This window comes from Apus apus, chromosome 1 (assembly GCF_020740795.1).
Source record: "Apus apus isolate bApuApu2 chromosome 1, bApuApu2.pri.cur, whole genome shotgun sequence".
Lineage (NCBI taxonomy): Eukaryota > Metazoa > Chordata > Aves > Apodiformes > Apodidae > Apus > Apus apus.
In genome coordinates this window covers 55,366,093-55,380,362 of record NC_067282.1, presented here as the reverse complement: position 1 = coordinate 55,380,362, position 14,270 = coordinate 55,366,093, and the positions used below count along the sequence as shown (strand labels likewise).

The following is a 14,270-nucleotide window of genomic DNA, read 5'->3' as shown; positions in this document are numbered from 1 at the left end:
TATTTCTGAAGCTAACACTAGGTGAAATGTTCATTAAACTCCTAGTGACCTCAATTCCAGTTAAAGGAATCCAAAAGCCCCAGACAGAGCCCAAGGTCTCCACTGAGAGGCCCAAATAATGGAAAACTTTGGACTACTGACCACTGTGAAATTGTCTGGCCCAAGTCTTAAAACTACTGCTTAAACTAGGTGGCATTTATTTTTCCTCCTGAAGAAATTTTCCAACCAACCTTTTCCTCCAAATCAGCATGTGTCAAACTGGCAACAATACAAACACAACTTTCCACACATGATTCTGCACCAGATCCTTCAAAAACACTACCAATCAAGCAAGAGAAGACAGTAATCCCAAGTGAAAATTGGGCAGGATTTGTAGAAGCTGCTTAAAAAACCCTAAACAACAAAGAGTAGCACCAAATAACTCTACAATTTGTTTCTTTAGATATTAAGTTGACTTTTACCTCTAAGTGTCTCCTCTGGAAGAAATGGACTATTTTTGTAAATGGTTGTTGTTTTTTGTAATTAGCTTAAGGAAAATAATTTGTATGGAAAAAGTCACCATAATTCTCCAATTTTGTCAAAGGTAAAAGAAAACAAAAAAAGAGAACACTAAGAAATTTTATTAATTGACACTTTCAACCTACTTAAAATTTGACAATATTGTTGTTATCTTAAATTTCACCGTTGTTACTGTTTTAATTACATACAAATAGTTTTCCCACTTTCCCAATACAGTCCCCCAGAATACCTGAGTGTTTGAACCCAGCTTTTCAGATTTATGCATGGAGCAATATCTTCATACTTCAACAGCGAGTGAACATCAAATCTCACGATGCCTTCTGAAGCATGCTAAAGAAAAAGTATATAAGAATTATGCTTCTGTGCACCTTATAATACCAGATGTGGACCACTTGATACATCCCACAAAAATGAAGTGGAAGCTGTACTTATCTATACTATAAGTAGTAATACTGCATGAGTTTAAAGTGTCACAAGCTTAACTCTATGAATAACAGCAGATACACCGAGACTTGCAAAATTAGCAACTGGAACTGAAGTCATATTTATATTCCTCCCTTCCCAATAATTGAAGTACTTTGTACAGAACTGTACAAGTCACACTTCGGGCAGGGCTGGGTTCTCTTCATGCATTTGTGACAATTTCCTTTGGATGTGTAATTCAATAAATACGAGCATTATTAATGTAGAATCTTAGAACAAGTACTTTATGGTGTGTCTCCTTAGGATTATTACTACAGAACAGTTTAACTTCCTGAAAAAAACAACTGCCCATCACTAGCCTGTGCATACGGTAAAATAATTTTAAAACTTTTTTTTTCTAGCAATATCCCATGACAAAGTCATCAGTATTTAAGCACTGTTAAAATATATGTTATGAAAGTTAGAGGTGCTCAAGAACGAAGGGCAAAACTCTTGCTATTCTCTCCCTTTTATGTCTCCATTATTCAGTTCACCTAATCCTGCTGGGGTGAGGGGAGCTGCTGTGCAAACCACCACCACCAGCTATGTTTTTGTGCTCTACTGGTATCTTCGCACAATGCACTCACTCTTTCTTCCCCCCCTGGTTTATTCAGCTCTTACAGCCTGAATACATCCAAATTCATCTGTGGGACAGCTATAATTTGCTCTGGCCCTCAGCTTAAAAAAAAAATTAAAAATGGGAGGAACTAGGATAAATTAGCATGCTGCTGCTTCATGTTGGTATTGTCACTTCAGCTCTCAAATAGAGCCCCCTCCCAAGAAAAGCAAAGTCAAGCCAAGCCAGGTTGCACAAGTCAGCAAAGAGCACAGGAGCAAGACAAATACTGTAGATATTATACTACTGTTTTTAGTAATTTTTTCAATACTTCAGTACCAAAGAGCCTTAGGAAACATAACACTGCCCATTCACTGTAACTTCAAGTACCCTAAACAATTAATCTCAAATCACTGGGCACATCTCCATGAAACACTGAACAGAAAACAGATATTAATGACATTTTATTCTGAAAATGGGATTTGGAGTATTGTCTTGTAGCAAGGGCAGTCTAGATATTCAAGTTCAAGAACTGTGGTCCCAGCAATATTTATTCACACAAACACTTCCTAGTCAAGTATTAATACAATTTCAGCCTTTTAGTATGTCCTTGCTGTTGGTGTTAGGTTTGGATTTTTTTTGTTTTGGGGTTTAGGTTTTTTTTTTCCCCTCTACTGGTTTATAATAGAAAGGCACAGAAAAAATAATTTAAATGGTAATGGGCATTTCTGTCGGACTGAACTACTTACCAATTTATAAGATAAAATATGAACATTTCATATACATATATAGACGCTTTTAGTCTTTCTCAATACAGGCTATAATGAAGAAAAGCTTTTTTAATTCTGAGATACCACAGGACTTCAGAATAATTCAAAATAAACACTCTAGAAAACTCACCATGTTTAGCTGAGGAGTAGCACAAAGCACACCATGGAAAGAAATGGTGTAATTAATGCTAACGTCGCTAAGGCTTGCCCACCACCGGGCAACACAAAATTCAATGGTTTTTCCAGCCTGGATAACAAAAGCACAAAATTAGACAGAAGGTCCCACTTCCCCCTTCTATTCAGCCCAGCCTTACTAATCCCCAGCCAAAAAAAACTGGAGTATAGCTCAAAAAAGACCCTGTTATGTACAGCTAATCCAACTGTACAGGTTTGTACAGTACCAAATAAGACATTATATACTTAGTCCAGAAAATAAGACAGCTTCAAAAAAAATAGGATGACCAATGACCACATAAAAAAAAAAAAAAGACTGCCAGGGGTATAACCTACAGAAAAGCTTTTAAATGTTACATCTTCCTTTCATAATCCTTCAAACTAGGCAGACAAGATAGTTCATAGATGAATTTTATCTGTGCACCCGAAAAAAAATGTATCAGAAAAAGAGAACACACACTGTCTAAATATGATGACAATAAGCTTGTGAAGTTTGGGAGTTTTTCTGGTTGGTTGGTTGTGGGGTTTTTATTTTGGTTTCATTTGTTTGTTTATTAAACTGACATGATAAAAGTCACAAAGTGTCAGTGGGACAAAATTAACTTAGGGTTCCCCCCACCTGATCTTGTCACAGAGGGTAAGACTGAATAGCACAGAAATCAGAACCACTCTCAGGCTTTAGGGCTATACAACTAGATTTAGCAAGGCAGGGATCAACTTGAGAAGTGGACTTTAGTATCCACACCCTTGAACTGTTAGCTTAATCCTGGTTCTGTTTTGGACTCTTGATCTAGCATTACTCAAGCTAAGCCTGCTGTATTTAAGTAATATAAATCAGTCAGTATCACATGGCTTCAACATCAAGGAGGTGTCCCAGATTACCACATAAACCACCAAATCTACATTTATTAACAAGTCACAGCCCATTTGAAAGGGAAACTGGTTTGTATAAACAAGAACCAACAAATTGAGGAGATCAATACATATTATATGGGTAAGATAATTAAGAAATAAAACTACTAATAGTAATAATTAAGAAATACTCGCAAGCTATTAGAGGCTTCTTCAAAACTGAAAACCAGATGTATTCACTACTTTAACAAATGTGTGATTTTTTGTGTTGGAGGATTTTCTTTGGACGAAATCCAGAAAGAGTTATGTTATACTGCACCGATACGTTACTTCCTCTCTTTACCCCCCGCCACTCTAAGGCAACTTACTAAGACAGGAAATGCTTCAGTCACTGATCCTTTTTCTGGTAAGGATGAAAATTTGTAGAACTCATGACTTCTATATGCTTTTTGTTTCACTAGCTGAACAGCATGAAGCACAAACTTAGCAGTCACATCAGCTGAACATGAACACACTGTCACCTCTAGATTTAAGAAAAAAATTAAGTTTAGTTTCAAGAGCCAAGAATTTTGGAAGGAAAGCAGAGTCACCAGAAAAAGCCTAGTTTCACAAGTAATTTGTAATTTAAGAAGTTATGCAGTACCCCAAGTGGCTCCATAACTGAATAATGCTTACGTATCAGTTACTTACAAAAACTTCCAGATTAAGGAAAAACTATCTAAATTCAGAGAGCAGTTATACAAAACATGACTCAATTAAATGGTGAAAATTAATCAGATAGTACAGATTTATAATCTGTACAGGAAAGACAACTGCTGAATTTCAAATTAAGTGTCTTACCACTACCTTCAGTCTGAACGGCAAATTCTTGAAAAGATTATTATTTAGTAATCTCACAAAGACAAGAAAAACTACCCTCTTCCTCCTCCTTGCAGAATTATGAACTACTTGCCCATTATGAAAATCACATTTGCTCAGTTGAGACATCTGTCAACACTCCATTCATATACCTTAAAAAGTAGGCAAACCTCAGACAGTAGTACTTAGTACATGGGGTATTCCTGCAGTTATGTGCAAGCACTTCAGATTGTATTTGCTGGTTTCTAAAAAGACTAAGAGTCAGGATTCTACTATATCAGAAACCACAAGAACTCAAAAATCCACCCTCTAAGAGTTTAGAATCAAATATTTTATCTGTACATGCATCAAATCATTCAGGTCTTAATCAGGCAGCACTCAAAATTATTTCGAAACAACTTTGCCAAGTCTGACAGATGCAATTGTTCTATTTAATTAATGTGCTTCTTTCCTTACCAGCCCATGTAGCTCCCTGTGGAACATCAATGAAGTGTCTTCGGATTTGGCCCGGTTTAAAATGAACATCTGTGTATGTCAGATCATAGCTTGATGATTCATCTACTCTGTATGTCAAAAAGCAAACAGAAACAGTAAACAAACTGTGAAGCCTTTTAAAAACTATTTTAAAATGTAAAAATACTCTCAAAAGAAAGTATATTCATACAAAACCCATATTAGTACAGGATCAGACAATACAATGTATCTAAGAGATTATAAACATCATCTCCACAACATCATGTAAAAAACCCCTCCTCACCTCCTTGAAGCTACTGTGCTTAAAGTAAGCACAGTATCAAAGAAGCAAAACATCAAAGAATCCTAGTTTTCAGTGGCTTTTCCTGGCTGAGTGACTGTCCACTAAAGTGAGCTAATGTAGGTAAGAAACAATAATTCTATAAAAGAGCTAGAGAAATGGTACAAATTTTTTTCTATCCTCAGAATAGGTTTAATAAGATACTCTCCTTCCTTATCCACATAACTGAAGTCATATGTTTAAGCCAATTATGGGCACTACACTAACTCTCTAAATTTGCTGTATTACATGCATGAGGGAAACTTATGCAAATGTTCACTTGCCAAATAATGATCCCTATCTTTATATACTCTAGTCCACCAGTTAGAAATGAAAAACACTCCAGTTGACCTACACCTATGAGTATATTGATTGATACTTCAGTCAACATGCTAGAATCCATCTGTATTCTGATGGACCAGGATGCTGCTGACACTGTGACCAAGCCCACCAGAATACACTGCCTTGAGCTACCAGGACCAAAACTACAAAAAAGCCACTGTGGTGTAAGTCTGCTGCGAGAATCTTTTCAGATCTCTGCTCCCATACCAATGTTAGTAGTTAGTTCAAGGGCACCCAGGGAAAGAAGGTGGTGAAATAAATTGCAAGTAAAGTGGATACAGAAAACGAAACTTATAGAATGCAGATAAAGCCTGGATTTACTGACCTTGTTGGTATAACAACAGTTATTGGAACTCTGAACAGAGGGCCTGCATTAGGTGTTGCTATATCATAACCACACACCTAAGAAAATAAAATACAGTTACTTAAAACTTTTAAAATTAAAAATTAATTGTTATTTGCTTATATTTCCTATATGATTTTACTTTTTGAAACGCACATACTCAAAGTCCTATTGGCATGTACTAAAACATTGTACAGTGTAACTATTGATGAACCCTGGATTCAGCCCATAGAGTGGAACAGAGTGTGGCAGTATTTCTTGGTCTGTACAGCACAAAACATTTATTTCCTTAAAAATTACTTTCGTAAAAGTTGATATAGACCACATGAAAAGTAAAGAGCCCACAATCTTGCTTAGAACACAGGTACTTCAATACCTCTGTATAATGAAGTCCTTCTCTCAGGCCACGTGGATCCACACGAATATTTATGTGTCGACACTGGTTCATAAGCTCTAAATGACTAGGACACTGGACCCATGATGCATTTGAAGTTAAGGCTAAATGAAGCTGGAGAGATATTCTTTCAGTGTTCTCTGTCAAGAAACAAGTTTAAAAAATAATTAAATAAGACAAATACGTGTTCATATTCTACCATAACAATATTTGCCGTTTAAATGCTTACATCACTAATATGTAACAGGGACCAATTCCTTAGGGCCCCTATATGTCAGATTCTCCACAAAGCAGTGTTCTATATTATTTCTATAACTTAAGAAAAACAAAACAGGAGCAGTATTCAGTAAAAGAAAGGTTGTCCTCAAGTTTGAAATTTTCTCCCTTGAAACAGTCAAACCTGACCAAGCCAAAGGTAGGCTGGTAAGCAACACTTTAGTTGCCCACAACATAGTCTGTAAGAAGGTACACAAAGTCTTCCTTAATGCAGACTAATACAATTTAAAATAATTGCACTGATTCTGAAGCTTAAAATGTTTATGAGCTAATGCTAATTTCCCAATTACATTATAGAGGAACCTAAGCAAGAGGTAAAATCTATTAAAAATTACTATGATAATCTACTCTGACTTTGCAAGCAGGGCAGTTAGTTGATTTTGCAAATTAGCTTCAAAGTAAAAAAAAGCCATGGGTTAAATAACACCTTCTAAAAGGCATCTAAGCCCAGTTGAAAAGTTTTAGTGATTAAAAAACAGATTTCTATGGCTCTAACGATGACACTTTGAAAAAAAAATTTCCATATTTCCTAGTTCTAATTAACCTTAGCTTAATTTTCAGACACTTCATTGCAGCTTTGTTAAGTAGAGAAAAGAGCACTGTGTTATCAAATGTAATTCCCTCAGGTACATGAGAAGCAATAAAAGCTCAAAGAGAACTTCAAAAGACAGACTGAGCAGACCAGCCTCTGTCAGCCTCTTACTGAAGTTTCTCAAACTGAGACTTGTTGAAGACATCAGACACAGCATGGAAATAACAATCTGACAGGTACTAGGGAAACAACATCATGCTACAAGCCACTCATGCATTAGAAATGTCAGACTGCCTGCTTTTTGCGGAAGAGTCTATTGCACAATTATTTTATTTCTCTGTGTTATATAGCAAATTCAAAAAGCACTGGTTGCAATGTAACCTGTCAAAGGACTAAGTTAGTCTGAGTCAGTAACTTTTCCCGACTCATACCTTTTCCTCTCCTAAATAAACTCACCTCACCCCTTTGTGACATGCCAATCTTGAGGATCACTGGTTTTAGGAAAGGAATGAATCTCAGTAACAAGCTCTCACATGAATAACTTTTTTTAATGTAATGTAATTCAGTCTATCAGTGAGTTCAAAATTTTATTTAATAAAGTAAAGCAAGGCTGAATGGTTTATGGAGAAATGCTGCCAAACCTTGTTTTGATTTGCACAAGTTACTTCTACCCTGTTAGTAGCTAAAATCTGTATCAATTCCTGTATTGCTTTTAGATATGTTTCTCTATTATTTGCTACTGAACCCAAGTCTAGTTTGCTTCACTAAGATTCTTCTCAGGTTGTGGAAATTTAAAGTCCAAAGCTAGAATTTATAGTCTTTCAATAACTCGTAAGTTATTTAACTGGTTAAGTTCTTTCATGTTTAGAATGGAAATTATTCTTTATCAAGAGTTACCTACAACAAAACCCCTGAAGTTCTACAATTTCATGAAAGCTTAGGGATATTTGATAATTTTTCTCAATTTTTCCCTGGCTCCATAACTTTGCTTTTAAGTTCTTCAGAACAAAAGAGAGATCCTTTTTTCACTGAGAGCAATCATGAAGCAACAGACTTCTCCCAAACGTGAAAGTGCTGCAGTTATAAGTCTGATGTTAGAATGGAAAAAGTTGTTTATCTGCATGCCTTCATATACCATGAAAAGTAACTTGCACTTACTCGTTTTATGGTACAGATTCGTATCACTCATTATCACAGCCTTTTGTTAAAGATTACATTTTATTCCCCTGCCCCATAAAAAGCTCTCTCCTACCTGTATTCTCAGGAAAAACAGGTTCTATGCCAACCCCATGATCAGAAGGTGCAGCTATCTGGGCAGGATCTCTGAGGTAGATTCCACGGTTGCTGCCGACAGTAACCGTAAAGCCTATGTTACTTGTGAATGATGAATTCTGAGTGAGGTAGTCATAAGCTTTGTCAACCTATTAGAAAGAACATGTTGTAAATTAACAATTTTCAATTTAGTAGAAATTGATGCAAATTATCTTCAATATGAAGTGTTCAATGAGTACAGCAGCAACAAAGTAACTCACGTGCCACCTGGGCCACACTGTTTGAGCCTTATGCAATACTCAGTATAGAAAATGAGGCAATATTTTCAGTGTGCAGCAGCCACACAGAGCACAGTAAGTCAAGAACATTAAAACAAAGGAAAACAAAGACAAATCTCCTTTGCTATAAATCCCCAAGAGGTGTATAACAAAAGTTTTCAGAGGTGACTCTAAACACAGAGGACTTCAAAGGCCCAGACCTACTATACTCATTTAGGTACTTTTTCACATATATGAGGCAACATTAGTTAAGCATTTAAAGATTTTACAGAAGAAGCTGAGAAGGTCAAAAGAGACAAGCAATATGAGATGCTCATAAAAATGTATATATTGATATGAAATAAGAGAAGCAGGTAATGAAATCCACCCCTGGACGTAAGCAAATGAGCTGTCACAGGAAACTCGTAAGATAAGTTCCCCTTTTTTTAAAATAGACAACCTTATATGTTACTTCCTATTCTACACACTCCAAAACTTTTACATTCTCTACTTCACAGTGAGCCACCTTCACCAGTGGAGATTATGGCACTCTCCTTTGAGACCAGTAGACATATAGCAGCCTCAGTCTCCCAGATCAGAGTTTTAACACACACTTAAATCACAAACTACTACATTGTAATATATGACTGGTGCCTTTCGTTTTTCTGTTACAGTGATTTTTTTTATACGGCTACCACTTATTGTTGCCTTCTGTATCAAACTCAGTGTTGCAGCATTGCTCAGCAGACATTACCTACTAGGTTCTAGCACCTCCAGGACATGAGTTTAGGGCTAAGTATTAAATGTCTAGCATATTTAGGTATGAGACCAAAATCTTTGGATCTCTTATTTGGCTAGGATGGGAGTGACTGCAGGTAAAAACCAGCAGCAGCTATTTAGGAACCTCAGCTTATGCACAGGGAGACTGTCATTCTATATATCTTTGTCACAGAAAGAATCACTTCAGATTTCCAAGCTACTTAAATACAGTGAACACTCAGACTTCTCAGTGCAGGCTCAGAGCAAAGTCAACACACAACTGCAGCTGTACTGGTTTTTGAACCAGCATGGGTATCTCTGTTATTTTCACTGGTCAGAACTTACAGTTCCAGCTTTTGTCTGCACAGAACAATGTATCTCTCTGACAACAACATAAAAACACTTTTGGACATTAGGACAGAATTTAGGCATCCAAATCTACATGTGGGTGATAAAACCCCACATCCCACTTTTATGTCCACATACATTTTTGACTGGTCTAAGAATGTGCTTAGTTAACACATTTATTCTACAGTAACTGCATGCTGAAACTGAATGAACTGTCTCATTCCTCCTCCCCTCCCACTACAGTCCCTTATTCCTCAATCAGATCCAAGACTCAAGTAGCATGAGAGCAAACTGGGTGAGCTCATCTAGAAAGCTGCTCTTTTTTTGTAGGTTAGTTTTCCATTGGAAGTTATTTATACTGTTGTTTTTTGCTAGCAAGTACCTGAATAATACCATGTCCTTGTGCAAATACTTCTATGTTTTCAGCTTTCACTGCAGTATTTTCTAAAGCTCTTCTTACAGAATGAACAGTGTAATGAATACCATTAGCTTTGAGTCCTGAAATTAAAAACAAGGTTTATTATTAGATATAACAAAACCAATTAAAGTTACAGCATTTTTTTTTTAGAGGAAAAAGTATTTTAACTCTTTTAGACCAAGCATCTCTATTTACCATTGTAGCACATTACCTGACAATACTAATGCAATGCCTCCACATGCATTGGGAGAAGACATGGATGTGCCATTCATGAGTTGTGTTCCTCGCAGAGTCCAGTTTGGAACAGAAGCAATAGCACCTCCTGGGGCACTGATACTCACTCCAAGGGCTCCATCAGTGCTAAAAAACAAACCCACAAATTTTTTTTTCTGCACACTTTATCTTGAAGTCATCCATGCACTTAAAAAAATAATTTTAGCTTTAGGGAACATTCATATGTGTACTACTTCACTAAGTCCATTAACACATTAAGCCCAAGAAAAAGCATGCAACTAAGTAGCTATTTAAAATGTCACATTAATCATCAGTTATTCCTGTTTTACAGTGAAAATTTTCTAAACTTTCACTCCTTCAACAGTCTTCACCAGGCTTCAGTTTAGTCAGCAAAATATCTTCTGGCATTTGAATACAAAAATGCACACAAATAAATCTATTAAATGCTTCAATACATAAACTAGTATTTTACATAGCCCACGGTTGTTATTTTTCAAAGAAAAACAGTAAAAGGGAGAGGAAGACTAGAAAAGATCTAAAATCTAGATCTCTAATTTTGCATTTTGCCACTTCACTACCAGGTCAAATTTTGAATTACAATACAGACTCTGGGACAAGGAAAACAAGTGGAGAAGGGAAAAAAAAGGAATATCAAGAGGTGGATCAGGATTAGCTGGGCCTAAGCCACCTGTCTTTCCTGCCCAAGCGTATTTAAGAATGGAGCAAGTATCTACGGTAGAGTTAAAGCAGTATCTAGTTTTCAAATGCATGAGCCAGATATATGCTATCTTCCTTGCTCTGGATAGACAAAAAATGCACCATTTGAATAAGCACTGCACTGTGCCTGAGCTATTAAGTTCTGTGGAGAGGCAAGGTAATTTTCAGGGTAATTATATCTCACACTAACAGCTTTGTAAGTCTGAAATATGTCTCAAATCCCAGTACTCTCAGTATAATACTGTAATGTAACATTCAGACATATTTTACTACAGACCTATATAAAGAATAGGTTCTGTATCATGACATTTATGGCCAACAGTGCCTAGCACATCTGCCTGAAAACCTCTACTGCTTACATGGACAAACTGATCCCAGCCCCAAGCTTGCTCTAGCAAAGCTTTAGGAACTCTCCTGTCACCTGCATGTTGTACCCTACACGAGGTGAATCCTCCAGGGGCCAGACTTGGGCCTTTCAGTTCCCATATGCTCATTCTGACTATTTTACGATGCAAGGGGTGACAAAACACACAAAATGTAGTTTATGTATGAGGGTATGTGTATTCATGTATACTAATTATAAAACCTTCTCCTTTTCTCAGCTGAAGGCAGACAACACACTTTTCCCTATATGAAATATGACAATTCTATATAATAAGGGTCTGGGAAAAATACACTTGGCAGTAAATATACAAACACCATGAGAGCTAACTGTAAAGACTAAAGCTAATAGGAAACCATTTGCTTTGTAACAAGCAAATAAACCAAGAACCAAGCCCCAGCTACAGTTTTTCTTTTCCTTCACTCAGTACTACCGTAGACTGAACTACAAAAGACAGCATACAGTAACTTCAGGACTTACAAGCACAATTCCAAAGTCTAAACACAGGCAAGCACTCAGGAAGAGACACTATTCTCTCTTCTTCTTTTGGCTACCACATTACTATCAAATGCTTCTGAGACATGAAATGTCAGAACTAACTCCAATGCAGTAACAGTATTTGTTTTGATCTTCAACAATAACTGAACAGTTAACTTGACCACACTAACAAAAAATGAAATAAATCCTATGGAAAAAAATAGATTTCAGAAAAGGAGTGAATTTCCAAACAACTTTTGTCATCTCTGAACAGGTTTGTGCTAATTAAATACACTTTCCTGAAACATGTAGGTTATGTTGAGGCAGTTCCTTGGTCTTCTCCCTTCCCCAGGAATTTTATAGCCTCACATACAAAGGAATTCCAAGTACAGCAGGCTACCTATGCTCTTTCAATGGAAAATACATAATTTATTATGGTATTATTGACAATCTTTTAGATTTTGAATTACATAGTCTGAACTCCAAAGTAATGCATTTGTTCTTGTAGTATAACCTACCTAGGCCCTCTGGATGACCAAGTGTATTGATTTGCTGGCAGTTTTTCTCTTAAAGAGTATTCAGCAACCATCATGTCAGGAGATACATAGGCACCAACACCTGTAGAAAACAATCAAGCAGTTTAGATGTACAATGAATTTTTATTACGAAGGTACAGTATTTCTGCATCTAAAATTCATTACAAGAATTTTTGCTTGACATATGAAGATGGAAACACACATTTCCATTTCACTAAATCCAGACATTTTTACAAAGCAAGTGTAAAGCAGCATGCTACACAGCAGCAGTGCTGATAGTCATACTGTATAATATTAAAATACTATGTAAACTTCTATTCCAGTTAAATAATAATTAAACTTTGAATGCATTCACTTTCTACATTTCTTTCACAACAGATCACTTCTACAGACCTCCACTCTCTCCTGCACTCCTTTGGCTGTGTTGACGCTGTTACAAACCACACCAACCATACCTCAAAGCAATCTGTGTGAATTGGTTCATGTTCACATGGCTCACAGTCACGCCACCTGGAGCAGACTACCACACTCACACAGAGCAAATACAGTGGCAAGACAGTCGTCACTTTTCTGTATCAGTTCAAAGTGCCCAGAGCATTTAAATGACAATGTCAAAGCCTGCTGAACTTGTATTTTTATAACACTACGTGAACACTTGGTACCCGTGCTTTGTACCTATTCTAAAGTGTACCCTCCATTTTCTTTATGGCACAAGCACTATCAAGATGGTGCTTAACTACGTTAAGCTCTTGACTGTATTTTGCTTTACCCTCAGAAAACAAAAATACCACAATCTAGTTCACAAGGAGTAAGCTACTTTGGATACAGAGAGAATCAGTCTCTAGAGCGTTACATCTAAGCTGAACTGACAGCGTAGATGTGCTGTAAGAGCAAAGCCAATTCAGACCTGAAAAGAGCTTGTTAGTGCCAGTCCCAACTCCTAGTGTCCATAGTAGTGTAATGGCAGATTAACTTTCAGAAAGTAATCACAGTTAATTCTCCTAGCTGTCCTGAAATTAATTCTGCTTAATTAATTCTGTTAGCTGCCTCTCCACCTTTCAAGTCTACATGCTAGACTCCTTGCATGAGAATGATGACATTTAACAAGCATCCTGTGTAACACAGCAGTAAAGCACTAGAGAGAGGATTTATATAAAAATTACGACTATGGAAGTTACCCCTAAATCCTAGACGTTTTGCTAAGTCTTATACTTCAGTCTTTAACTGAAATATCAAAAACATACACTAGACCATCAGAAAAAATAATTCTTATGCCAGTAATAGACAGAAGTGGCACTGCAGCTGAAAGAATTCTTCCCCTAGAAGGACTTGTCTAGGTTGAGTGGATTATTTTATATCCAAATTAAAAAGCTCTGTTTCACTACGAATAGTAATTAGAGTATCTCATTAAGAGAGAGGATGTAAAACTGTGGTTCTGACAATTCAGGATAAATTACAAGACTTTCCAGAAGATTAATTAGAATCCAACTTGCTTGTATTCTTTAACAAATTGCATTTACCAGCAGATAATGGTCTAAGGGAATCAGAGAATCATAGAATCCCAGGGGTTGGAAGGGACCTTGAAAGATCATCTAGTCCAACCCCTCTGCCAGAGCAGGGTCACCTAGAGCACATCACACAGGAACGTGTCCAGGCGGGTTTTGAATGTCTCCAGTGAAGAAGACTCCACAACTTCTCTGGGCAGCCTGTTCCAGTGCTCTGTCACTCTCACAGTAAAAATTTTTTTCTGATATTCACCTTAAACCTCCTATGCTCCAATTTGTATCCATTACTCCTTGTCCTATCACCAGTCATCACTAAAAAAAGCTTAACTCCATCTTCTTGACACTCACCCTTTACGTATTTGTAAACATTGATGAGGTCACCCCTCAGTCTCCTTTTCTCCAAACTAAAGAGACCCAGCTCTCTCAGCCTTTCCTCATAAGGGAGATGTTCCACTCCCTTAATCATCTTTGTGGCTCTGCGCTGGACTCTTTCA

At 36.8% G+C, this 14,270-nt stretch overlaps 1 protein-coding gene across 2 annotated transcripts in view; it reads right to left on the bottom strand.

The window, feature by feature from the left end:
• TPP2 (tripeptidyl peptidase 2) overlaps positions 1-14,270 on the bottom strand; it is a 58,647-nt gene that overhangs the window by 29,081 nt on the left and 15,296 nt on the right. For both annotated transcript variants that reach the window (XM_051631941.1, XM_051631950.1), the window contains exons 10-19: positions 12,254-12,353; positions 10,137-10,285; positions 9,890-10,005; positions 8,124-8,292; positions 6,046-6,203; positions 5,652-5,728; positions 4,648-4,754; positions 3,702-3,856; positions 2,438-2,554; positions 749-849 (exon numbers count right to left, since the gene is read on the bottom strand). In XM_051631941.1, the coding sequence (XP_051487901.1) occupies positions 749-849; positions 2,438-2,554; positions 3,702-3,856; positions 4,648-4,754; positions 5,652-5,728; positions 6,046-6,203; positions 8,124-8,292; positions 9,890-10,005; positions 10,137-10,285; positions 12,254-12,353 (1,249 nt within the window). The remainder of the gene's footprint in view (positions 1-748; positions 850-2,437; positions 2,555-3,701; positions 3,857-4,647; positions 4,755-5,651; positions 5,729-6,045; positions 6,204-8,123; positions 8,293-9,889; positions 10,006-10,136; positions 10,286-12,253; positions 12,354-14,270) is intronic.